Raw genomic sequence first — 24,625 nt, 5'->3', positions numbered from 1 at the left:
CCTGCTTATGCTGCCCCTCTCACTCTTGCTTACGTTCCCCTCTCACTCCTGCTTACGCTGCCCCTCTCACTCCTGCTTACGCTGCTCCATTCACTCTTGCTTACGCTGCCCCCTCACTCCTGCATAAGCTGCCCCTCTCACTCCTGCATAAGCTGCCCCTCTCACTCCTGCTTACGCTGCCCCTCTCACTCCTGCTTACGCTGCCCCCTCACTCCTTGATACACTGCCCCTCTCACTCCTGCTTACGCTGCCCCTCTCACTCCTGCTTACGTTGCCCCTCTCACTCCTGCTTACGTTGCCCCTCTCACTCCTGCTTACGTTGCCCCTCTCACTCCTGCTTGTGCTGCCCCTCTCACTCCTGCTTACGCTGCCCCTCTCACTCCTGCTTATGCTGCCCCTCTCACTCTTGCTTACGCTGCCCCTCTCACTCCTGCATAAGCTGCCCCTCTCACTCCTGCATAAGCTGCCCCTCTCACTCCTGCTTACGCTGCCCCTCTCACTCCTGCTTACGCTGCCCCCTCACTCTTGCTTACGCTGCCCCTCTCACTCCTGCTTACGCTGCCCCTCTCACTCCTGCTTACGCTGCCCCTCTCACTCCTTGATACACTGCCCCTCTCACTCCTGCTTACGCTGCCCCTCTCACTCCTGCTTACGTTGCCCCTCTCACTCCTGCTTACGTTGCCCCTCTCACTCCTGCTTGTGCTGCCCCTCTCACTCCTGCTTACGTTGCCCCTCTCACTCCTGCTTACGTTGCCCCTCTCACTCCTGCTTGTGCTGCCCCTCTCACTCCTGCTTACGTTGCCCCTCTCACTCCTGCTTACGCTGCCCCTCTCCCTTCTGCTTACGCTGCCCCTCTCACTCCTGCTTACGCTGCTCCGTTCACTCCTGCTTACGCTGCCCCTCTCACTCCTGCTTACGCTGCCCCTCTCACTCCTGCTTACGTTGCCCCTCTCACTCCTGCTTGTGCTGCCCCTCTCCCTTCTGCTTACGCTGCCCCTCTCACTCCTGCCCACGCTGCCCCTCTCACTCCTGCCCCTCTCACTCCTGCTTATGCTGCCCCTCTCACTCCTGCTTACGCTGCCCCTCTCACTCCTGCTTACGCTGCCCCTCTCACTCCTGCTTACGCTGCCCCATCTCACTCCTGCTTACGCTGCCCCTCTCACTCCTGCTTACGCTGCCCCTCTCACTCCTGCTTCCGCTGCCCCTCTCACTCCTGCTTACGCTGCCCCTCTCACTCCTGCTTACCCTGCCCCTCTCACTCCTGCTTACCCTGCCCCTCTCACTCCTGCTTACGCTGCCCCTCTCACTCCTGCTCACGCTGCCCCTCTCACTCCTGCTTACGCTGCCCCTCTCACTCCTGCTTACCCTGCCCCTCTCACTCCTGCTTACGCTGCCCCTCTCACTCCTGCTTACGTTGCCCCTCTCACTCCTGCTTGTGCTGCACCTCTCCCTTCTGCTTACGCTGCCCCTCTCACTCCTGCCCACGCTGCCCCTCTCACTCCTGCTTACACTGCCCCACTCACTCCTGCCCCTCTCACTCCTCCTTATCTGCCCCTCTCACTCCTGCTTACGCTGCCCCTCTCACTCCTGCTTCCGCTGCCACTCTCACTCCTGCTTACGCTGCCCCATCTCACTCCTGCTTACGCTGCCCCATCTCACTCCTGCTTACGCTGCCCCATCTCACTCCTGCTTACGCTGCCCCGCTCACTCCTGCTTACGCTGCCCCATCTCACTCCTGCTTACGCTGCCCCGCTCACTCCTGCTTACGCTGCCCCTCTCACTCCTGCTTACGCTGCCCCTCTCACTCCTGCTTACGCTGCCCCACCTCACTCCTGCTTACGCTGCCCCTCTCACTCCTGCTTACGCTGCCCCTCTCACTCCTGCTTACGCTGCCCCATCTCACTCCTGCTTACGCTGCCCCACTCACTCCTGCTTACGCTGCCCCGCTCACTCCTGCTTACGCTGCCCCTCTCAGTCCTGCTTACGCTGCCCCTCTCAGTCCTGCTTATGCTGCCCCTCTCACTCTTGCTTATGCTGCCCCTCTCACTCCTGCTTCTGCTGCCCCTCTCACTCCTGCTTACGGTGCCCCTCCCACTCCTGCTTACGCTGCCCCTCTCACTCCTGCCCCTCTCACTTCTGCCCATGCAGCCCCTCTCACCCCTTCTTACGCTGCCCCTCTCACTCCTGCTTACGCTCCCCCTCTCACTCCTTCTTACGCTGCCCCTCTCACTCCTGCTTATGCTGCCCCTCTCACTCCTGCTTATGCTGCCCCTCTCACTCCTGCTAATGCTGCCCCTCTCACTCTTGCTTACGCTGCCCCTCTCACTCCTGCTTACGCTGCCCCTCTCACTCCTGCTTATGCTGCCCCTCTCACTCCTGCTTCCGCTGCCCCTCTCACTCCTGCTTATGCTGCCCCTCTCACTCCTGCTTATGCTGCCCCTCTCACTCTTGCTTACGTTGCCCCTCTCACTCCTGCTTGTGCTGCCCCTCTCCCTTCTGCTTCCGCTGCCCCTCTCACTCCTGCCCACGCTGCCCCTCTCACTCCTGCCACTCTCACTCCTGCTTATGCTGCCCCTCTCACTCCTGCTTACGCTGCCCCTCTCACTCCTGCTTACGCTGCCCCTCTCACTCCTGCTTACGCTGCCCCTCTCACTCCTGCTTACGCTGCCCCTCTCACTCCTGCTTACGCTGCCCCTCTCACTCCTGCTTACGCTGCCCCGCTCACTCCTGCTTACGCTGCCCCGCTCACTCCTGCTTACGCTGCCCCTCTCAGTCCTGCTTACGCTGCCCCTCTCAGTCCTGCTTACGCTGCCCCTCTCAGTCCTGCCTTCGCTGCCCCTCTCAGTCCTGCCTACGCTGCCCCTCTCACTCCTGCTTACGCTGCCCCTCTCACTCCTGCTTATGCTGCCCCTCTCACTCCTGCTTACGCTGCCCCTCTCACTCTTGCTTACGCTGCCCCTCTCACTCCTGCTTGTGCTGCCCCTCTCACTCCTGCTTACGCTGCCCCGCTCACTCCTGCTTACGCTGCCCCTCTCAGTCCTGCTTACGCTGCCCCTCTCAGTCCTGCTTACGCTGCCCCTCTCACTCCTGCTTCTGCTGCCCCTCTCACTCCTGCTTACGCTGCCCCTCTCACTCCTGCTTACGCTGCCCCCCTCACTCCTGCTTACGCTGCTCCGTTCACTCCTGTTTACGCTGTCCCTCTCACTCCTGTTTACGCTGTCCCTCTCAGTCCTGCTTACGCTGCCCCTCTCAGTCCTGCTTACGCTGCCCCTCTCACTCCTGCTTATGCTGCCCCTCTCCCTCTTGCTTATGCTGCCCCTCTCACTCCTGCTTCCGCGGCCCCTCTCACTCCTGCTTATGCTGCCCCTCTCACTCTTGCTTACGTTCCCCTCTCACTCCTGCTTACGCTGCCCCTCTCACTCCTGCTTACGCTGCTCCATTCACTCTTGCTTACGCTGCCCCCTCACTCCTGCATAAGCTGCCCCTCTCACTCCTGCATAAGCTGCCCCTCTCACTCCTGCTTACGCTGCCCCTCTCACTCCTGCTTACGCTGCCCCTCTCACTCCTGCTTACGCTGCCCCCTCACTCCTTGATACACTGCCCCTCTCACTCCTGCTTACGCTGCCCCTCTCAGTCCTGCTTACGTTGCCCCTCTCACTCCTGCTTACGCTGCCCCTCTCACTCCTGCTTACGCTGCCCCGCTCACTCCTGCTTACGCTGCCCCGCTCACTCCTGCTTACGCTGCCCCTCTCAGTCCTGCTTCCGCTGCCCCTCTCACTCCTGCTTACGCTGCCCCTCTCACTCCTGCTTATGCTGCCCCTCTCACTCCTGCTTACGCTGCCCCTCTCACTCTTGCTTACGCTGCCCCTCTCACTCCTGCTTGTGCTGCCCCTCTCACTCCTGCTTACGCTGCCCCGCTCACTCCTGCTTACGCTGCCCCTCTCAGTCCTGCTTACGCTGCCCCTCTCACTCCTGCTTACGCTGCCCCCCTCACTCCTGCTTACGCTGCTCCGTTCACTCCTGTTTACGCTGTCCCTCTCACTCCTGTTTACGCTGTCCCTCTCAGTCCTGCTTACGCTGCCCCTCTCAGTCCTGCTTACGCTGCCCCTCTCACTCCTGCTTATGCTGCCCCTCTCACTCTTGCTTATGCTGCCCCTCTCACTCCTGCTTCCGCGGCCCCTCTCACTCCTGCTTATGCTGCCCCTCTCACTCTTGCTTACGTTCCCCTCTCACTCATGCTTACGCTGCCCCTCTCACTCCTGCTTACGCTGCTCCATTCACTCTTGCTTACGCTGCCCCCTCACTCCTGCATAAGCTGCCCCTCTCACTCCTGCATAAGCTGCCCCTCTCACTCCTGCTTACGCTGCCCCTCTCACTCCTGCTTACGCTGCCCCCTCACTCTTGCTTATGCTGCCCCTCTCACTCCTGCTTACGCTGCCCCTCTCACTCCTGCTTACGCTGCCCCTCTCACTCCTTGATACACTGCCCCTCTCACTCCTGCTTACGCTGCCCCTCTCACTCCTGCTTACGTTGCCCCTCTCACTCCTGCTTACGTTGCCCTCTCACTCCTGCTTGTGCTGCCCCTCTCACTCCTGCTTACGCTGCCCCTCTCACTCCTGCTTATGCTGCCCCTCTCACTCTTGCTTACGCTGCCCCTCTCACTCCTGCTTACGCTGCTCCATTCACTCTTGCTTATGCTGCCCCTCTCACTCCTGCATAAGCTGCCCCTCTCACTCCTGCATAAGCTGCCCCTCTCACTCCTGCTTACGCTGCCCCTCTCACTCCTGCTTACGCTGCCCCCTCACTCTTGCTTACGCTGCCCCTCTCACTCCTGCTTACGCTGCCCCTCTCACTCCTGCTTACGCTGCCCCTCTCACTCCTTGATACACTGCCCCTCTCACTCCTGCTTACGCTGCCCCTCTCACTCCTGCTTACGTTGCCCCTCTCACTCCTGCTTACGTTGCCCCTCTCACTCCTGCTTGTGCTGCCCCTCTCACTCCTGCTTACGTTGCCCCTCTCACTCCTGCTTACGCTGCCCCTCTCCCTTCTGCTTACGCTGCCCCTCTCACTCCTGCTTACGCTGCTCCGTTCACTCCTGCTTACGCTGCCCCTCTCACTCCTGCTTACGTTGCCCCTCTCACTCCTGCTTACGCTGCCCCTCTCACTCCTGCTTACGCTGCTCCGTTCACTCCTGCTTACGCTGCCCCTCTCACTCCTGCTTACGTTGCCCCTCTCACTCCTGCTTGTGCTGCCCCTCTCCCTTGTGCTTACGCTGCCCCTCTCACTCCTGCCCACGCTGCCCCTCTCACTCCTGCCCCTCTCACTCCTGCTTATGCTGCCCCTCTCACTCCTGCTTACGCTGCCCCTCTCACTCCTGCTTACGCTGCCCCTCTCACTCCTGCTTACGCTGCCCCATCTCACTCCTGCTTACGCTGCCCCTCTCACTCCTGCTTACGCTGCCCCTCTCACTCCTGCTTACGCTGCCCCTCTCACTCCTGCTTACACTGCCCCTCTCACTCCTGCTTACACTGCCCCTCTCACTCCTGCTTACCCTGCCCCTCTCACTCCTGCTTACGCTGCCCCTCTCACTCCTGCTTACGCTGCCCCGCTCACTCCTGCTTACGCTGCCCCGCTCACTCCTGCTTACGCTGCCCCTCTCAGTCCTGCTTACGCTGCCCCTCTCAGTCCTGCCTACGCTGCCCCTCTCACTCCTGCTTACGCTGCCCCTCTCACTCCTGCTTATGCTGCCCCTCTCACTCCTGCTTACGCTGCCCCTCTCACTCTTGCTTACGCTGCCCCTCTCACTCCTGCTTGTGCTGCCCCTCTCACTCCTGCTTACGCTGCCCCGCTCACTCCTGCTTACGCTGCCCCTCTCAGTCCTGCTTACGCTGCCCCTCTCAGTCCTGCTTACGCTGCCCCGCTCACTCCTGCTTCTGCTGCCCCTCTCACTCCTGCTTACGCTGCCCCTCTCACTCCTGCTTACGCTGCCCCCCTCACTCCTGCTTACGCTGCTCCGTTCACTCCTGTTTACGCTGTCCCTCTCACTCCTGTTTACGCTGTCCATCTCAGTCCTGCTTACGCTGCCCCTCTCAGTCCTGCTTACGCTGCCCCTCTCACTCCTGCTTATGCTGCCCCTCTCCCTCTTGCTTATGCTGCCCCTCTCACTCCTGCTTCCGCGGCCCCTCTCACTCCTGCTTATGCTGCCCCTCTCACTCTTGCTTACGTTCCCCTCTCACTCCTGCTTACGCTGCCCCTCTCACTCCTGCTTACGCTGCTCCATTCACTCTTGCTTACGCTGCCCCCTCACTCCTGCATAAGCTGCCCCTCTCACTCCTGCATAAGCTGCCCCTCTCACTCCTGCTTACGCTGCCCCTCTCACTCCTGCTTACGTTGCCCCTCTCACTCCTGCTTACGTTGCCCCTCTCACTCCTGCTTGTGCTGCCCCTCTCACTCCTGCTTACGCTGCCCCTCTCACTCCTGCTTATGCTGCCCCTCTCACTCTTGCTTACGCTGCCCCTCTCACTCCTGCATAAGCTGCCCCTCTCACTCCTGCATAAGCTGCCCCTCTCACTCCTGCTTACGCTGCCCCTCTCACTCCTGCTTACGCTGCCCCCTCACTCTTGCTTACGCTGCCCCTCTCACTCCTGCTTACGCTGCCCCTCTCACTCCTGCTTACGCTGCCCCTCTCACTCCTTGATACACTGCCCCTCTCACTCCTGCTTACGCTGCCCCTCTCACTCCTGCTTACGCTGCCCCCTCACTCTTGCTTACGCTGCCCCTCTCACTCCTGCTTACGCTGCCCCTCTCACTCCTGCTTACGTTGCCCCTCTCACTCCTGCTTACGTTGCCCCTCTCACTCCTGCTTGTGCTGCCCCTCTCACTCCTGCTTACGTTGCCCCTCTCACTCCTGCTTACGTTGCCCCTCTCACTCCTGCTTGTGCTGCCCCTCTCACTCCTGCTTACGTTGCCCCTCTCACTCCTGCTTACGCTGCCTCTCTCCCTTCTGCTTACGCTGCCCCTCTCACTCCTGCTTACGCTGCTCCGTTCACTCCTGCTTACGCTGCCCCTCTCACTCCTGCTTACGCTGCCCCTCTCACTCCTGCTTACGTTGCCCCTCTCACTCCTGCTTGTGCTGCCCCTCTCCCTTCTGCTTACGCTGCCCCTCTCACTCCTGCCCCTCTCACTCCTGCTTATGCTGCCCCTCTCACTCCTGCTTACGCTGCCCCTCTCACTCCTGCTTACGCTGCCCCTCTCACTCCTGCTTACGCTGCCCCATCTCACTCCTGCTTACGCTGCCCCTCTCACTCCTGCTTACGCTGCCCCTCTCACTCCTGCTTACGCTGCCCCTCTCACTCCTGCTTACGCTGCCCCTCTCACTCCTGCTTACGCTGCCCCTCTCACTCCTGCTTACCCTGCCCCTCACTCCTGCTTACGCTGCCCCTCTCACTCCTGCTCACGCTGCCCCTCTCACTCCTGCTTCCGCTGCCCCTCTCACTCCTGCTTACCCTGCCCCTCTCACTCCTGCTTACGCTGCCCCTCTCACTCCTGCTTACGTTGCCCCTCTCACTCCTGCTTGTGCTGCACCTCTCCCTTCTGCTTACGCTGCCCCTCTCACTCCTGCCCACGCTGCCCCTCTCACTCCTGCTTACACTGCCCCACTCACTCCTGCCCCTCTCACTCCTCCTTATCTGCCCCTCTCACTCCTGCTTACGCTGCCCCTCTCACTCCTGCTTACGCTGCCCCTCTCACTCCTGCTTACGCTGCCCCATCTCACTCCTGCTTACGCTGCCCCACTCACTCCTGCTTACGCTGCCCCGCTCACTCCTGCTTACGCTGCCCCTCTCAGTCCTGCTTACGCTGCCCCTCTCACTCCTGCTTATGCTGCCCCTCTCACTCTTGCTTATGCTGCCCCTCTCACTCCTGCTTCTGCTGCCCCTCTCACTCCTGCTTACGGTGCCCCTCCCACTCCTGCTTACGCTGCCCCTCTCACTCCTGCCCCTCTCACTTCTGCCCATGCAGCCCCTCTCACCCCTTCTTACGCTGCCCCTCTCACTCCTGCTTACGCTCCCCCTCTCACTCCTTTTTACGCTGCCCCTCTCACTCCTGCTTATGCTGCCCCTCTCACTCCTGCTTATGCTGCCCCTCTCACTCCTGCTAATGCTGCCCCTCTCACTCCTGCTTACGCTGCCCCTCTCACTCCTGCTTACGCTGCCCCTCTCACTCCTGCTTATGCTGCCCCTCTCACTCCTGCTTCCGCTGCCCCTCTCACTCCTGCTTATGCTGCCCCTCTCACTCCTGCTTATGCTGCCCCTCTCACTCTTGCTTACGTTGCCCCTCTCACTCCTGCTTGTGCTGCCCCTCTCCCTTCTGCTTCCGCTGCCCCTCTCACTCCTGCCCACGCTGCCCCTCTCACTCCTGCTACTCTCACTCCTGCTTATGCTGCCCCTCTCACTCCTGCTTACGCTGCCCCTCTCACTCCTGCTTACGCTGCCCCTCTCACTCCTGCTTACGCTGCCCCTCTCACTCCTGCTTACGCTGCCCCTCTCACTCCTGCTTACGCTGCCCCTCTCACTCCTGCTTACGCTGCCCCGCTCACTCCTGCTTACGCTGCCCCGCTCACTCCTGCTTACGCTGCCCCTCTCAGTCCTGCTTACGCTGCCCCTCTCAGTCCTGCTTACGCTGCCCCTCTCAGTCCTGCCTACGCTGCCCCTCTCAGTCCTGCCTACGCTGCCCCTCTCACTCCTGCTTACGCTGCCCCTCTCACTCCTGCTTATGCTGCCCCTCTCACTCCTGCTTACGCTGCCCCTCTCACTCTTGCTTACGCTGCCCCTCTCACTCCTGCTTGTGCTGCCCCTCTCACTCCTGCTTACGCTGCCCCGCTCACTCCTGCTTACGCTGCCCCTCTCAGTCCTGCTTACGCTGCCCCTCTCAGTCCTGCTTACGCTGCCCCTCTCACTCCTGCTTCTGCTGCCCCTCTCACTCCTGCTTACGCTGCCCCTCTCACTCCTGCTTACGCTGCCCCCCTCACTCCTGCTTATGCTGCTCCGTTCACTCCTGTTTACGCTGTCCCTCTCACTCCTGTTTACGCTGTCCCTCTCAGTCCTGCTTACGCTGTCCCTCTCAGTCCTGCTTACGCTGCCCCTCTCAGTCCTGCTTACGCTGCCCCTCTCACTCCTGCTTATGCTGCCCCTCTCCCTCTTGCTTATGCTGCCCCTCTCACTCCTGCTTCCGCGGCCCCTCTCACTCCTGCTTATGCTGCCCCTCTCACTCTTGCTTACGTTCCCCTCTCACTCCTGCTTACGCTGCCCCTCTCACTCCTGCTTACGCTGCTCCATTCACTCTTGCTTACGCTGCCCCCTCACTCCTGCATAAGCTGCCCCTCTCACTCCTGCATAAGCTGCCCCTCTCACTCCTGCTTACGCTGCCCCTCTCACTCCTGCTTACGCTGCCCCTCTCACTCCTGCTTACGCTGCCCCCTCACTCCTTGATACACTGCCCCTCTCACTCCTGCTTACGCTGCCCCTCTCAGTCCTGCTTACGTTGCCCCTCTCACTCCTGCTTACGTTGCCCCTCTCACTCCTGCTTGTGCTGCCCCTCTCACTCCTGCTTACGCTGCCCCTCTCACTCCTGCTTATGCTGCCCCTCTCACTCCTGCTTACGCTGCCCCTCTCACTCCTGCTTACGCTGCACCTCTCACTCCTGCTTACGCTGCCCCTCTCACTCCTTGATACACTGCCCCTCTCACTCCTGCTTACGCTGCCCCTCTCACTCCTGCTTACGTTGCCCCTCTCACTCCTGCTTACGTTGCCCCTCTCACTCCTGCTTGTGCTGCCCCTCTCACTCCTGCTTACGCTGCCCCTCTCACTCCTGCTTACGTTGCCCCTCTCACTCCTGCTTACGCTGCTCCGTTCACTCCTGCCTCCGCTGCCCCTCTCACTCCTGCTTACGTTGCCCCTCTCACTCCTGCTTGTGCTGCCCCTCTCCCTTCTGCTTACGCTGCCCCTCTCACTCCTGCCCACGCTGCCCCTCTCACTCCTGCCCCTCTCACTCCTGCTTATGCTGCCCCTCTCACTCCTGCTTACGCTGCCCCTCTCACTCCTGCTTACGCTGCCCCTCTCACTCCTGCTTACGCTGCCCCATCTCACTCCTGTTTACGCTGCCCCTCTCACTCCTGCTTACGCTGCCCCTCTCACTCCTGCTTACGCTGCCCCTCTCACTCCTGCTTACGCTGCCCCTCTCACTCCTGCTTACACTGCCCCTCTCACTCCTGCTTACCCTGCCCCTCTCACTCCTGCTTACGCTGCCCCTCTCACTCCTGCTTACGTTGCCCCTCTCACTCCTGCTTGTGCTGCACCTCTCCCTTCTGCTTACGCTGCCCCTCTCACTCCTGCCCACGCTGCCCCTCTCACTCCTGCTTACACTGCCCCACTCACTCCTGCCCCTCTCACTCCTGCTTATCTGCCCCTCTCACTCCTGCTTACGCTGCCCCTCTCACTCCTGCTTACGCTGCCGCTCTCACTCCTGCTTACGCTGCCCCATCTCACTCCTGCTTACGCTGCCCCATCTCACTCCTGCTTACGCTGCCCCATCTCACTCCTGCTTACGCTGCCCCGCTCACTCCTGCTTACGCTGCCCCATCTCACTCCTGCTTACGCTGCCCCGCTCACTCCTGCTTACGCTGCCCCTCTCACTCCTGCTTACGCTGCCCCATCTCACTCCTGCTTACGCTGCCCCGCTCACTCCTGCTTACGCTGCCCCGCTCACTCCTGCTTACGCTGCCCCGCTCACTCCTGCTTACGCTGCCCCTCTCAGTCCTGCTTACGCTGCCCCCCTCAGTCCTGCTTACGCTGCCCCTCTCACTCCTGCTTATGCTGCCCCTCTCACTCCTGCTTACGCTGCCCCTCTCACTCCTGCTTACGCTGCCCCTCTCACTCCTGCTTGTGCTGCCCCTCGCACTCCTGCTTATGCTGCCCCTCTCACTCCTGCTTACGCTGCTCCGTTCACTCCTGTTTACGCTGTCCCTCTCAGTCCTGCTTCCGCTGCCCCTCTCACTCCTGCTTATGCTGCCCCTCTCACTCTTGCTTATGCTCCCCCTCTCACTCCTGCTTACGCTGCCCCTCTCACTCCTGCTTACGCTGCCCCTCTCACTCCTGCTTACGCTGCCCCTCTCACTCCTGCTTACGCAGTCCCTCTCACTCCTGCCCCTCTCACTCCTGCTTATGCTCCCCCTCTCACTCCTGCTTACGCTGCCCCTCTCACTCCTGCTTATGCTGTCCCTCTCACTCCTGCTCACGCTGCCCCTCTCACTCCTGCTCACGCTGCCCCTCTCACTCTTATTTAAGCTGTCCCTCTCACTGCTGCTCCTCTCGCTCCTGCTTACGCTGCCACTCTCACTCCTGCTTACGCTACCCCTCTCACTCCTGCTTACGCTGCCTCTCTCACTCCTGCTTATGCTGCCTGACTCCTGCTTACGCTGCCCCTCTCACTCCTTACTTACCGTGCTCCGCTCCCTCCTGCTTGTGCTGCCTCTCTCACTCCTGCTTATGCTGCCTCTCTGACTCCTGCTTACGCTGCCCCTCTCACTCCTGCTTACGCTGCTCCGCTCACTCCTGCTTACGCTGCCTCTCTCACTCCTGCTTACACTGACCCTCTCACTCCTGCTTACGCTGTTCCTCTCGCTCCTACTTATGGCGTGACTCTCACTCCTGTTTACTCTGTGCCTGAGTCCTGTTCAGGTTGCCCCTCTCATTCCTACTTCCGCAGCCCTGCTCACTCCTCCGTATGCTGTTCTTCAAACTACCATCAGTTTCCCAGTAATATGAGAGAGGAGCATTACATGCTGGGCCTCGCCTGTCACACTCATATCCAATGAATGATTTTAAAATAATTGAGCAACAATTTGGCAGTCTGCGTCAGTCCCCCTGACTGAACAATTGAGGCTCTCAAAACACCTGGAACTTTCATCCTTACCTGAAGGGCAATTTCATTCTGATTCTGGTTCTTTCTTGACGGGAGAATTCCATAATATTCTTCCTGACGCTTCTTGAACTTTCGGAAATGTTCTTGGATCAGGAATGTGGCATAGAATTTGCCAACTGTCACCTCATCATCTGAACAGAAAATTTTAACAGTCAATTGTTGCCAACCAACATGGAATTATAGAATTCCTACAGTGTGGAAGACCATTCAGCCCTTCGAGTCTGCACCAACTCTCTGACACAGCATCTTATCTCAAACCTGTCCCCATAACTCCATGTTAACCCTACTAATTCCCCTGACACTAAAGGGCAAATCAGCATGGCCAATCCACCTAACCTGCTCATCTTTGGAGTTTAGGATGGATGGCATGGTGGCACAGTGGTTAGCACTGCTGCCTCACAGTGCTTGGGACCCAGGTTCAATTCCAGCCTCGGTCACTGTCAGTGTGGAGTTTCCACACTCTCCCCTTGTCTGCTTGAGTTTCCTCCTGATGCTCCGGTTTCCTCCCACAGTCCAAAGATGTGTGGGTTAGGTGGTTTGGCCAGCTTAGTCTCAGGGAATTAACAGGGTAAATACATGGGGTTTTGGGGATAGGGCCTGGGTGGGATTCTTGTCGGTGCAGGCTAGATGGGCTGAATGGTCTCCTTCTGCACTGCAGGGATTCTATGAAATCGGAGCACCCGGAGGAAACCCACGCAGACACAGGGAGAATGTGCAAACTCCACACAGACAGTCACCCAAGGCCGGACTGAACCTGAGCCCCTGGCGCCGTGAGGCAGCAGTGCTAACCACTGTGCTGCCCAAATCAACCAGATCATAATCAAACATAAACATTTCACTGAGACTAACCTTTGAGTCCTGGTCAGTTCTCACACTATAAACAAGGGGTCTCACAGCAAGCAGCAGTGTCAAACAGTCTCTGTAAACCAACATCCGGTGCCAGGTTCTCACCTCCAATTGGTGGGATCACTTGGTCCAGCAATTTCATACTTGTTCGTTTCCAGATTTTTTTGATAATAGTTCTCAGTTCCTCATTGGACTGTTCAAAATTCCCTTTAGACAGAAAGAATAAACCAAATCATTACACATCCATAGAACATACCAACCATGCATGTCTGAGTGTGTGTGTGTCCAGATCCAGGTACCGTTTAAATGAGTTCAGTGTTTCAGCCTCAATCACTAATTTAGGCAGTGAATTCCTGACACTGTGGTAAACCACTGTTATCTGTTGTGGTCAACACTGTTAGTTAGTATCTATTATTACCTGTATATGTGGCACATCCCTGTCGGCTCCACCCAAGACTCCTCCCCCTGGTCCGGGTATAAGGGCGATGGCTCCTCCCCCTAGCCTTCAGTACAGACCAGATCTCCGACAGGGATGGCTCCAAGTTCTTGCTCATAAAAGCCTATTTGTCTTGCTCACAACTAGTCTTGACTTGATTGATAGTGCATCAATTTTATTCGCAAGTCTTTTTTTAAAAATGGAGCATTGTTAAAACCCGACAGACTGAATCTGGATCCTCAAACTGTAGGAGCGTCAAACACGTTTGATCACTGGCTGAAATGCTTCGAAGACTACATCGACACCTCCACTGCTGTCCGTACGGATGCCGACAAACTACGGGTGCTCCACGGCCGGGGAAGTGACGTAGTGTATTCTACGATTCGGGACGCGGAAAATTACAAGGACGCCATCGAACTTTTAAAGGGCCAGTATAACAAACAGCCTAATGAAGTCTACACGAGACATCTCCTAGCTACACGCAGACGGCAGCCAGGAGAATCGGTTGACCAACTCCTGCGCGCGTTGCGCCTGCTTGCCCGGAACAGCTACTGCAAGACTGTGACTGCCACCCAATATACAGAGGACTTAATCAGGGATGCCTTTCTCACGGGCATTGGGACGACCTATATCCAACAATGGCTCCTGGAACAGGGTGCGCTGGACTTAAAGAAAACGGTGGAACTGGCCGAATCTGTAGAGGTGACCTCCCAATATCTCGAGGCCTACTCACCTGACCACGTGGGCGCATCGTGGACACCACAGCCATCGCTACCCCTGTACTCGGGAAGGCCACAGACCTACGCCGCACCACGTCTCACCGGTGATCTGACCGCTGCAGCAGCCTCTGGAGGCCCGAAATGCTACTTCTGCAGCTTGGGTAAGCACCCCCGACAACGCTGCCCGGTGAGGGAGTCGTTCTGCTCCGCGTGTGGGAAGAAGGGGCACTATGCCAAAGTCTGCCGTAAATCCACCTCCAAATCCACGAGCGCCGCGTGTGACCCGCGGGGGCCGCCATCTTGGACGACCCCGGCCGCGTGCGACCCATGCGGGCCGCCATCTTGGACGACCCCGGCCGCATGTGACCCGCGGGGGCCGCCATCTTGGACGACTCCGGGCGCGTGCGACCCACAGGGGCCGCCATCTTGGATGACGTCATCGGCCGCCGGCGACCCGCGGGGGCTGCCATCTTGGACGACTTCGGCCATGAGTGACCAGCAGGGGCCGCCATCTCCTACCTCATCAGCCCCCACTACGGCTATCTGCAGGATTCAACAGTGGCGTCGGTTACCCTGGACCAGTCCAAGCCTCATCGACTCGCCAAGTCCATGATGGACATTGAGGTAAACGGGCACAGGGAGCATTGTTTGTTTGACAGCAGGAGTATGTCGAGCTTCATTCACCCTGATACGGTGCGTCGATACGCCTTTTGCGTGCGGCCCGACAAGCAAATGATCTCCATGGCATCGCAGTCCCGCTCTGTAAATGTCCTCGGGTGCTGCGTGGTGACCCTGAAGATGCGGGGCACAGTATACGATAACTTCAGGCTCCTCATGCTGCCACATCTCTGCGCTGCTGTACTCCTGGGGCTAGATTTCATGACCCATCTGAAGAGTGTCACTATACAGTATAATGGGCCTTTCTGCCCGCTCTCTGTCTGCAATCAGCGGCGTCTAAATTGCCCACCACGCACCACCTGCAGCCTCTCGACCCTTAAAATCGCCCCTCCCTCCTTGTTTGCGAATCTCACTCCTGACTGCAAGCCCATCGCCACCAAGAGCAGGCGGTATAATGCTGGAGACAGGGCCTTTATCAGGTCCGAAGTCCAGCGGCTCCTCAAGGAAGGGATCATCGAAGCTAGTACCAGCCCCTGGAGAGCACAAGTGGTAGTCGTTCAGACTGGGGAGAAACACAGAATGGTCATTGACTACAGTCAGACCATTAATCAATATACGCAGCTAGACGTGTACCCCCTTCCCCGCATATCTGACATGGTCAATCAGATTGCACAATATCGGGTGTTCTCCATCATTGACTTGAAGTCGGCATACCACCAGCTCCCTATCCGCCCGGAGGACCGCCAATATACGGCGTTCGAGGCGGATGGTCACCTTTACCACTTCCTTAGGGTCCCTTTTGGCGTCACCAACGGGGTCTCGGTCTTCCAGCGCAAAATGGACTGAATGATAGACCAGAACGGGCTGCAGGCCACCTTCCCGTACCTGGATAATGTCACCATCTGCAGCCATGACCAGCAGGACCACGATGCCAATCTCCACAGATTCCTGCACACGGCTAGTCTCCTTAACCTGACCTACAATAAGTAGAAGTGCGTGTTCCGTACACACCGCCTCACCATCCTCGGGTACGTAGTGGAGAATGGGGTCATCGGCCCCGATCCCGACCATATGCGTCCCCTCCTGGAACTTCCCCTCCCCACTAGCATCAAAGCACTGAGAAGATGCCTGGGTTTCTTCTCGTACTATGCACAGTGGGTCCCCAACTATGCGGATAAAGCCCGTCCGCTTATAAAATCCACCCTTTTTCCCCTGACGGCGGAGGCCCGTCTGGCCTTCGACCACATCAAAGCTGGCATCGCGAAGGCCACGATGCACGCTATAGATGTTCCAGGTGGAGAGCGATGCGTCTGACTTCACCCTAGCCGCCAGGCAGGCAGACCCGTGGCCTTCTTTTCACGAACCCTCCAAGGCCCCGAAACACGACACTCCTCTGTCGAAAAGGAAGCCCAAGCCATAGTGGAAGCTGTGCGGCACTGGCACCACTATTTAGCTGGTAAACGGTTCACCCTACTCACGGACCAACGATCTGTTGCCTTCATGTTCGACAACACGCAGCGGGGCCAAGATCAAGAACGACAAGATATTATGGTGGAGGATCGAACTCTTCATCTACAATTACGATATCTTGTATCGGCCTGGGAAGCTCAATGAGCCACCTGATGCCCTGTCCCGTGGAACATGTGCCAGTGTGCAGGTGGACCGGTTACAGGCTCTCCACAACGACCTCTGCCACCCAGGGGTCACCAGGTTTTTTCACTTCATTAGAGCCCGAAACCTGCCCTACTCCGTTGAGGATGTCAGGTCTATAACTTGGAATTGCCAGGTCTGCGTGGAATGCAAGCCGCATTTCTCCCGACCAGACAGGGTACACCTCATAAAAGCCACCCGCCCCTTTGAACGCCTAAGCATTGACTTCAAAGGCACCCTCCCCTCATCTGATCGCAACATATATTTCCTCAATGTCATTGACGAGTACTCACGTTTCCCCTTTGCGATTCCCTGCCCAGATATGTCCTCGGCCACGGTCATCAGGGCCCTGCGCAGCCTCTTCACTCTGTTCGGTTTCCCCAGCTATATCCATAGCGACCGGGGATCCTCCTTCATGGGTGATGAACTGCGACGGCACCTGCTCTCCAAAGGCATAGCCTCGAGTAGGACTACTAGCTACAACCCCCGGGGTAACGGACAGGTGGAGAGAGAGAACGCAACAGTCTGGAAGACCGTTTACTAGCGCTACGGTCTAAAGACCTTCCAGTCACCCGCTGGCAAGAGGTCCTACGGGAGGCACTACACTCCATTAGGTCCCTCCTGTGCACGGCAACCAATGCCACCCCCCCACGAACGGATGTTCGTGTTCCCCAGGAAGTCTTCCTCAGGGACTTCACTCCCGTCGTGGCTGGCAAACCCGGGCCCTGTCCTGCTTCGGTAGCATGCCAGGAGCCATAAGTCTGACCCCCTGGTGAGCCATAAGTCTGACCCCCTGGTCGAAAGGGTTCAACTCCTCCACGCCAACCCCCAGTACGCCTATGTGACGTACTCTGATGGGTGGGAGGACACGGTATCTATCCATGACCCAGCACCCGCAGGTGACTCAGGGACCACTATGGCCCCGAACCCCTCACCCCCAACCCCCAATCTTGTCCCTACCACATCAGAACCACTATTCACTCCTCTCACCCCCGTATACAGCTCGCCTGAGCCCCAGGAGTCGTCACCACGCACTCGACGAGCGGACGAGATGACGGATGACAGCAGCGTTCTGGCGCTTGAAACGACACCGTGACCTGAACCTACATCGGAACCGGCACTACGGCGGTCGCAGCGGCAGAGGTTCTGGATAGACTGAACCTGTAAATATTGTTCGTTCTGCCTCACCCCTGATGGACTCTTTTTTAAACAGAGGGTGAATGTGGTAAACCACTGTTATCTGTTGTGGTTAACCACTGTTAGTTAGTATCTATTATTACCTGTATATGTGGCACATCCCTGTCGGCTCTGCCCAAGACTCCTCCCCCTGGTCCGGGTATAAGGGCGATGGCTCCTCCCCCTAGCCTTCAGTACAGACCAGATCTCCGACAGGGATGGCTCCAAGTTCTTGCTCATAAAAGCCTATTTGTCTTGCTCACAACTAGTCTGGACTTGATAGTGCATCAGACACCTACCACCCTCTGGGTGAAATGGTTTTCCACATGTTCCCTATAATTCTTCTACCAATCACCTTAAATCTCTGCGTCCTGGTAATTGATCCCTCAGCTGGGGAAAATAAGTCTTTCCAGTTTACTCTGTCGAGGCCACAGAGCATTTTGTACACCTCCATTAGGTCACCCCTCAGCCTCTTCTGTTCGAAGGAAAACAACACTAGCCTATCCAATCTTTCCTCATATCTGCAATTTTCAAGCCCTGGCTTGAAAGGAATAATTTGATTAGGGATAGTCAACACGGTTTTGTGAAAGGTAGGTCGTGCCTCACAAACCTTATTGAGTTTTTTGAGAAGGTGACCAAAGAGGTGGATGAGGGTAAAGCAGTTGATGTGGTGTATATGGATTTCAGTAAAGCATTTGATAAGTTTCCCCACGGTAAGCTATAGGGCGGCACGGTAGCACAGTGGTTAGCACTGCTGCTTCACAGCTCCAGGGTCCCGGGTTCGATGCTCGGGTCACTGTCTGTGTGGAGTTTGCACATTCTCCTCGTGTCTGCGTGGGTTTACTCCGGGTGCTCCGGTTTCCTCCCACAGTCCAAAGATGTGCGGGTTAGGTTGATTGGCCAGGTTAAAAATTGCCCCTTAGAGTCCTGGGATGCGTAGGTTAGAGGGATTAGCGGGTAAATATGTGGGGGAAGGGCCTGGGTGGGATTGTGGTCGGTGCAGACTCGATGGGCCGAATGGCCTCCTTCTGCACTGTAGGGTTTCTATGATTTCTATGAGAAGATACGGAGGCATGGGATTGAGGGTGATTTAGCGGTTTGGATCAAGAATTGGCGAGCTGTAAGAAGACAGAGGGTGGTGGTTGATGGGAAATGTTCATCCTGGAGTTCAGTTACTAGTGGTGTACCGCAAGGATCTGTTTTGGGGCCACTGCTGTTTGTCATTTTTATAAATGACCTGGATGAGGGCATAGAAGGATGGGTTAGTAAATTTGCGGATGACACTAAAGTCGGAGGAGTTGTGGACAGTGCAGAAGGTTGTTGCAGGTTACAGAGGGACATAGATAAGCTGCAGAGCTGGGCTGAGGTGGCAAATGGAGTTCAATGCAGAAAAGTGTGAGGTGATTCACTTTGGAAGGAGTAACAGGATTACAGAGTACTGGGCTAATGGTAAGATACTTGGTAGTGTGGATGAACAGAGAGATGTCGGTGTGCATGTGCATAGATCCCTGAAAGTTGGCACCCAGGTTGATAGGGTTGTTAAGAAGGCGTACAGTGTGTTAGCTTTTATTGGTAGAGGGATTGAGTTTCGGAGCCAGGAGGTCATGTTGCAGCTGTACAAAACTCTGGTGCGGCCGCACTTGGAGTCTTGTGTACAGTTCTGGTCACCGAATTATAGGAAGGATGTGGAAGCATTGGAAAGGGTGCAGAGGAGATTTACTAGGATGTTGCCTGGTATGGTGGGAAGGTCTTATGAGGAAAGGCTGAGGGACTTGAGGTTGTTTTTGTTAGAGAGAAGAAGGTTAAGAGGTGACTTAATAGAGGCATACAAGATGATCAGAGGATTAGACAGGGTGGATAGTGAGAGCCTTTTTCCTCGGATGGTGATGGCTAACACGAGGGGACATAGCTTTAAATTGAGGGGTGATAGATATAGGACAGATGTCAGAGGTAGGTTCTTCACTCAGAGAGTAGTTAGGGCGTGAAATGCCCTGCCTGCAGCAGTAGTGGACTCGCCAACATTAAGGGCATTTAAATGGTCATTGAATAAACATATGGATGATATTGGAATAGTGTAAGTTAGATGGGCTTTAGATTGGTTTCACTGATTGGCGCAAGTTCGAGGGCCGAAGGGCCTGTACTGCGCTATAATGTTCTATGGCAACATTCTTGACAATCTTCCCTGTACTCTCTCCAGAGAGAGAGTTCTTCCTGTAATAAGATCATAACTGTACACAAAATTCCAGCTGTGGCCTAACCAGCGTGTTATACAGTTCCAGCATTACATTCCTGCTTTTGTACTCAATACCTCACCGAATAAAGCGTTCAAAATGCTTTCTTCACCACCTTCGCTCACTGTTCTGCTACCTTCAGGGATCTGTGGACATTCACTCCAAGGTCTCTCACCTCCTCAACCTCTCTCTATACCTTTCAGCTAGGGGAGGGGACACAGTCTGTTAGCAGAATAGGGACACTAAAACAAGGGCTCACAGTCTCAGGATACGAGGTAGGCTATTTAAGTTTAAAGTTTATTTATTAGTGTCACAAGTAGGCATACATTCCCAGCACAATGAAATTACTGTGAAATTCCCCTAGTTGCCACACTCCGGCGCCTTTTCGGGTACACAGAAGGAGAATTTAGCATGGCCAATGCACCTAACCAGCAAGATTGGAGTCTGGGAGCAAACCAAGCACCCAGAAGTAAGCCATGCAGAGCATGGGGAGAATATGCAGACTCCACACAGCCAGTGACCCAAGCTGGGAATCGAACCCAGGTCCCTGGTGCTGTGAGTCAGTCGTGCTAACCAGGGATGAAAAGAAACTTCTTCACTCGGAGGGTGATGAATCTGTGGAATTTTCCACCACAGAAAGTCCCTGGCTATATTTATGAAGGAAATAGATAGACTTCTGGACTCTATAGGCCTCAAAGGATATAGGGAGAGTGTGGGAATATAGTATTGAGATAGAGATCAGCCATGTTCATGTTGAATAGTGGGGCAAATGACACATACATGCTCCTAATGTGACACTTCCTGCACATGTGCTCAGCTAGGACACCAAGAGTGTTTAAGACATCCCACCTCCAAGATATGCATTTCCTAAGACTGATCTGCCCTGCTATGGCTTCAACTTGCTTCCCTTCCTTTTCCTCTTACGAATAGTCATCCAGACTCGAAATGTTGGCTCTATTCTCTATTCTCTCTCCACAGATGCTATCTATCCTGCTTAAATTTTCTGCATTTTCTGTTTTTGTTCCCTCACATTAATTTTATTTTACTTTGCTTTATTTATGCAATTTAAATTGAACTGGCCCCAATTTTATCTTTCTTTCTCTATTCCTTGTGTTTCTTACTTAAATATAAGTAGCCTCTTCTTTAAAATAGAAAGCATTTTTCTAATTCTCAGCAAATTCTCCCTGCTCGCGGTGGTTTCTCACCAACAAACATACGTTTCTCTCATGATGTTTGGAGCTGCTGACTGTCTGTCCCTGTGTCTGGGAAATGACAGCGGGACTCGATCAGAACTTTCCTAGGCCCTTTTTTTTTTACGCATCATCAGCCTCACACTGCAAATCAGCACGAGGCTGATTACAATATGGGAATCACCATTTTCATATTGTTAGTGAACACGGGATGGTAATCAATGGGTGCCAGACATGATCACCCTGCTGATGGGGACAGAGCCTATTGAGGCCCCCCTGGGAGGTTGGGGGCAGGGGTGTTCCCCCTTGAGCAGTGCCAGATTGGCATCCCGGCACTCTCCCTCCCAACTAGCATGAATTCCCCAGAGACTCTGTGATGCACAGAGTGCCGCAAACCCATCCCACAAAAACAGGTGGGAAAATTCCCATTTTCCTGCCAGTTGGGCACTTAGATTTTTTGGGGGAGAAAATCACCCCTAGGGCGGCTCGGTAGCACAGTGGGGGGGGCGGCACGGTGGCACAGTGGGGGGCGGCACGGTAGCACAGTGGGGGGCGGCACGGTAGCACAGTGGGGGGCGGCACGGTAGCACAGTGGGGGGCGGCACGGTAGCACAGTGGGGGGCGGCACGGCAGCACAGTGGGGGGCGGCACGGCAGCACAGTGGGGGGCGGCACGGTAGCACAGTGGGGGACGGCACGGTAGCACAGTGGGGGGCGGCACGGTAGCACAGTGGGGGGCGGCACGGTAGCACAGTGGGGGGCAGCACGGTAGCACAGTGGGGGGCGGCACGGTAGCACAGTGGGGGGCAGCACGGTAGCACAGTGGGGGGCGGCACGGTCGCACAGTGGGGGGCGGCACGGTAGCACAGTGGGGGGCGGCACGGTAGCACAGTGGGGGGTGGCACGGTAGCACAGTGGGGGGCGGCACGGTAGCACAGTGGTTAGGGGGTGGCACGGTAGCACAGTGGGAGGCGGCACGGTAGCACAGTGGGAGGCGGCACGGTAGCACAGTGGGAGGCGGCACGGTAGCACAGTGGGAGGCGGCACGGTAGCACAGTGGGAGGCGGCACGGTCGCACAGTGGTTAGGGGGTGGCACGGTAGCACAGTGGGAGGCGGCACGGTAGCACAGTGGGAGGCGGCACGGTAGCACAGTGGGGGCGGCACGGTCGCACAGTGGTTAGGGGCGGCACGGTAGCACAGTGGTTAGGGGGCGGCACGGTAGCACAGTGGGGGGCGGCACGGTAGCACAGTGGGGGGCGGCACGGTAGCACAGTGGGGGGCGGCACGGTAGCACAGTGGGGGGCGGCACGGTAGCACAGTGGTTAGGGGGCAGCACGGTAGCACAGTGGTTAGGGGGCAGCACGGTAGCACAGTGGGGGGCGGCACGGTAGCACAGTGGGGGGCGGCACGGTAGCACAGTGGTTAGGGGGCGGCACGGTAGCACAGTGGGGGGCGGCACGGTAGCACAGTGGGGGCAGCACGGTAGCACAGTGGGGGGCGGCACGGTAGCACAGTGGGGGCAGCACGGTAGCACAGTGGGGGGCGGCACGGTAGCACAGTGGGGGCAGCACGGTAGCACAGTGGGGGGCGGCACGGTAGCACAGTGGGGGGCGGCACGGTAGCACAGTGGGAGGCGGCACGGTAGCACAGTGGGGGGCGGCACGGTAGCACAGTGGGGGGCGGCACGGTAGCACAGTGGGGGGCAGCACGGTAGCACAGTGGGGGGCGGCACGGTAGCACAGTGGGGGGGCGGCACGGTAGCACAGTGGGGGGGCGGCACGGTAGCACAGTGGGAGGCGGCACGGTAGCACAGTGGGAGGCGGCACGGTAGCACAGTGGGGGGCGGCACGGTAGCACAGTGGGGGGGCGGCACGGTAGCACAGTGGGGGGCGGCACGGTAGCACAGTGGGAGGCGGCACGGTAGCACAGTGGGGGGCGGCACGGTAGCACAGTGGGGGGGCGGCACGGTAGCACAGTGGTTAGGGGGCGGCACGGTAGCACAGTGGTTAGGGGGCGGCACGGTAGCACAGTGGTTAGGGGGCGGCACGGTAGCACAGTGGGGGGCGGCACGGTAGCACAGTGGGGGGCGGCACGGTAGCACAGTGGGAGGCGGCACGGTAGCACAGTGGGGGGCGGCACGATAGCACAGTGGGGGGCGGCACGGCAGCACAGTGGGAGGCGGCACGGTAGCACAGTGGGGGGCGGCACGGTAGCACAGTGGGGGGCAGCACGGTAGCACAGTGGGAGGCGGCACGGTAGCACAGTGGGAGGCGGCACGGTCGCACAGTGGTTAGGGGCGGCACGGTAGCACAGTGGGAGGCGGCACGGTAGCACAGTGGGAGGCGGCACGGTCGCACAGTGGTTAGGGGGCGGCACGGTAGCACAGTGGGAGGCGGCACGGTCGCACAGTGGTTAGGGGGTGGCACGGTAGCACAGTGGGAGGCGGCACGGTAGCACAGTGGGAGGCGGCACGGTAGCACAGTGGGAGGCGGCACGGTCGCACAGTGGTTAGGGGGCGGCACGGTAGCACAGTGGTTAGGGGGCGGCACGGTAGCACAGTGGGGGGGCGGCACGGTAGCACAGTGGGAGGCGGCACGGTAGCACAGTGGGAGGCGGCACGGTAGCACAGTGGGGGGCGGCACGGTAGCACAGTGGGGGGCGGCACGGTAGCACAGTGGGGGGCGGCACGGTCGCACAGTGGTTAGGGGCGGCACGGTAGCACAGTGGTTAGGGGGCGGCACGGTAGCACAGTGGGAGGCGGCACGGTAGCACAGTGGGAGGCGGCACGGTAGCACAGTGGGAGGCGGCACGGTAGCACAGTGGGAGGCGGCACGGTAGCACAGTGGGAGGCGGCACGGTAGCACAGTGGGGGGCGGCACGGTAGCACAGTGGGGGGCGGCACGGTAGCACAGTGGGAGGCGGCACGGTAGCACAGTGGGAGGCGGCACGGTAGCACAGTGGGGGGCGGCACGGTAGCACAGTGGGGGGCGGCACGGTAGCACAGTGGGGGGCGGCACGGTAGCACAGTGGGGGGCGGCACGGTAGCACAGTGGGGGGCGGCACGGTAGCACAGTGGTTAGGGGGCGGCACGGTAGCACAGTGGTTAGGGGGCAGCACGGTAGCACAGTGGGGGGCGGCACGGTAGCACAGTGGGGGGGCGGCACGGTAGCACAGTGGGGGGGCGGCACGGTAGCACAGTGGGGGGCGGCACGGTAGCACAGTGGGGGGGCGGCACGGTAGCACAGTGGTTAGGGGGCGGCACGGTAGCACAGTGGGGGGGCGGCACGGTAGCACAGTGGGAGGCGGCACGGTAGCACAGTGGGGGGCGGCACGGTAGCACAGTGGGAGGCGGCACGGTAGCACAGTGGGAGGCGGCACGGTAGCACAGTGGGAGGCGGCACGGTAGCACAGTGGGGGGCGGCACGGTAGCACAGTGGGGGGCGGCACGGTAGCACAGTGGGGGGCGGCACGGTAGCACAGTGGGGGGCGGCACGGTAGCACAGTGGGGGGCGGCACGGTAGCACCGTGGTTAGGGGGCGGCACGGTAGCACAGTGGTTAGGGGGCAGCACGGTAGCACAGTGGGGGGCGGCACGGTAGCACAGTGGGGGGGCGGCACGGTAGCACAGTGGGGGGGCGGCACGGTAGCACAGTGGGGGGCGGCACGGTAGCACAGTGGGGGGGCGGCACGGTAGCACAGTGGTTAGGGGGCGGCACGGTAGCACAGTGGTTAGGGGGCGGCACGGTAGCACAGTGGGGGGCGGCACGGTAGCACAGTGGGG

At 58.4% G+C, this 24,625-nt stretch overlaps 1 protein-coding gene across 6 annotated transcripts in view; it reads right to left on the bottom strand.

The window, feature by feature from the left end:
* LOC144511902 (voltage-dependent L-type calcium channel subunit alpha-1S-like) overlaps positions 1–24,625 on the bottom strand; it is an 841,603-nt gene that overhangs the window by 382,365 nt on the left and 434,613 nt on the right. For all 6 annotated transcript variants that reach the window (XR_013500922.1, XR_013500923.1, XM_078242345.1 and 3 more), the window contains exons 35-36: positions 12,931–13,032; positions 11,971–12,110 (exon numbers count right to left, since the gene is read on the bottom strand). Coding sequence is in view for 4 of the 6 variants with exons in the window: in XM_078242345.1 (XP_078098471.1) it covers positions 11,971–12,110; positions 12,931–13,032 (242 nt within the window). In the remaining 2 variants the exon portion in view is untranslated. The remainder of the gene's footprint in view (positions 1–11,970; positions 12,111–12,930; positions 13,033–24,625) is intronic.

This window comes from Mustelus asterias, chromosome 25 (genome assembly GCF_964213995.1).
Source record: "Mustelus asterias chromosome 25, sMusAst1.hap1.1, whole genome shotgun sequence".
Taxonomy (NCBI): Eukaryota; Metazoa; Chordata; class Chondrichthyes; order Carcharhiniformes; family Triakidae; genus Mustelus; species Mustelus asterias.
This window is presented reverse-complemented; position numbering and strand designations above follow the sequence as displayed.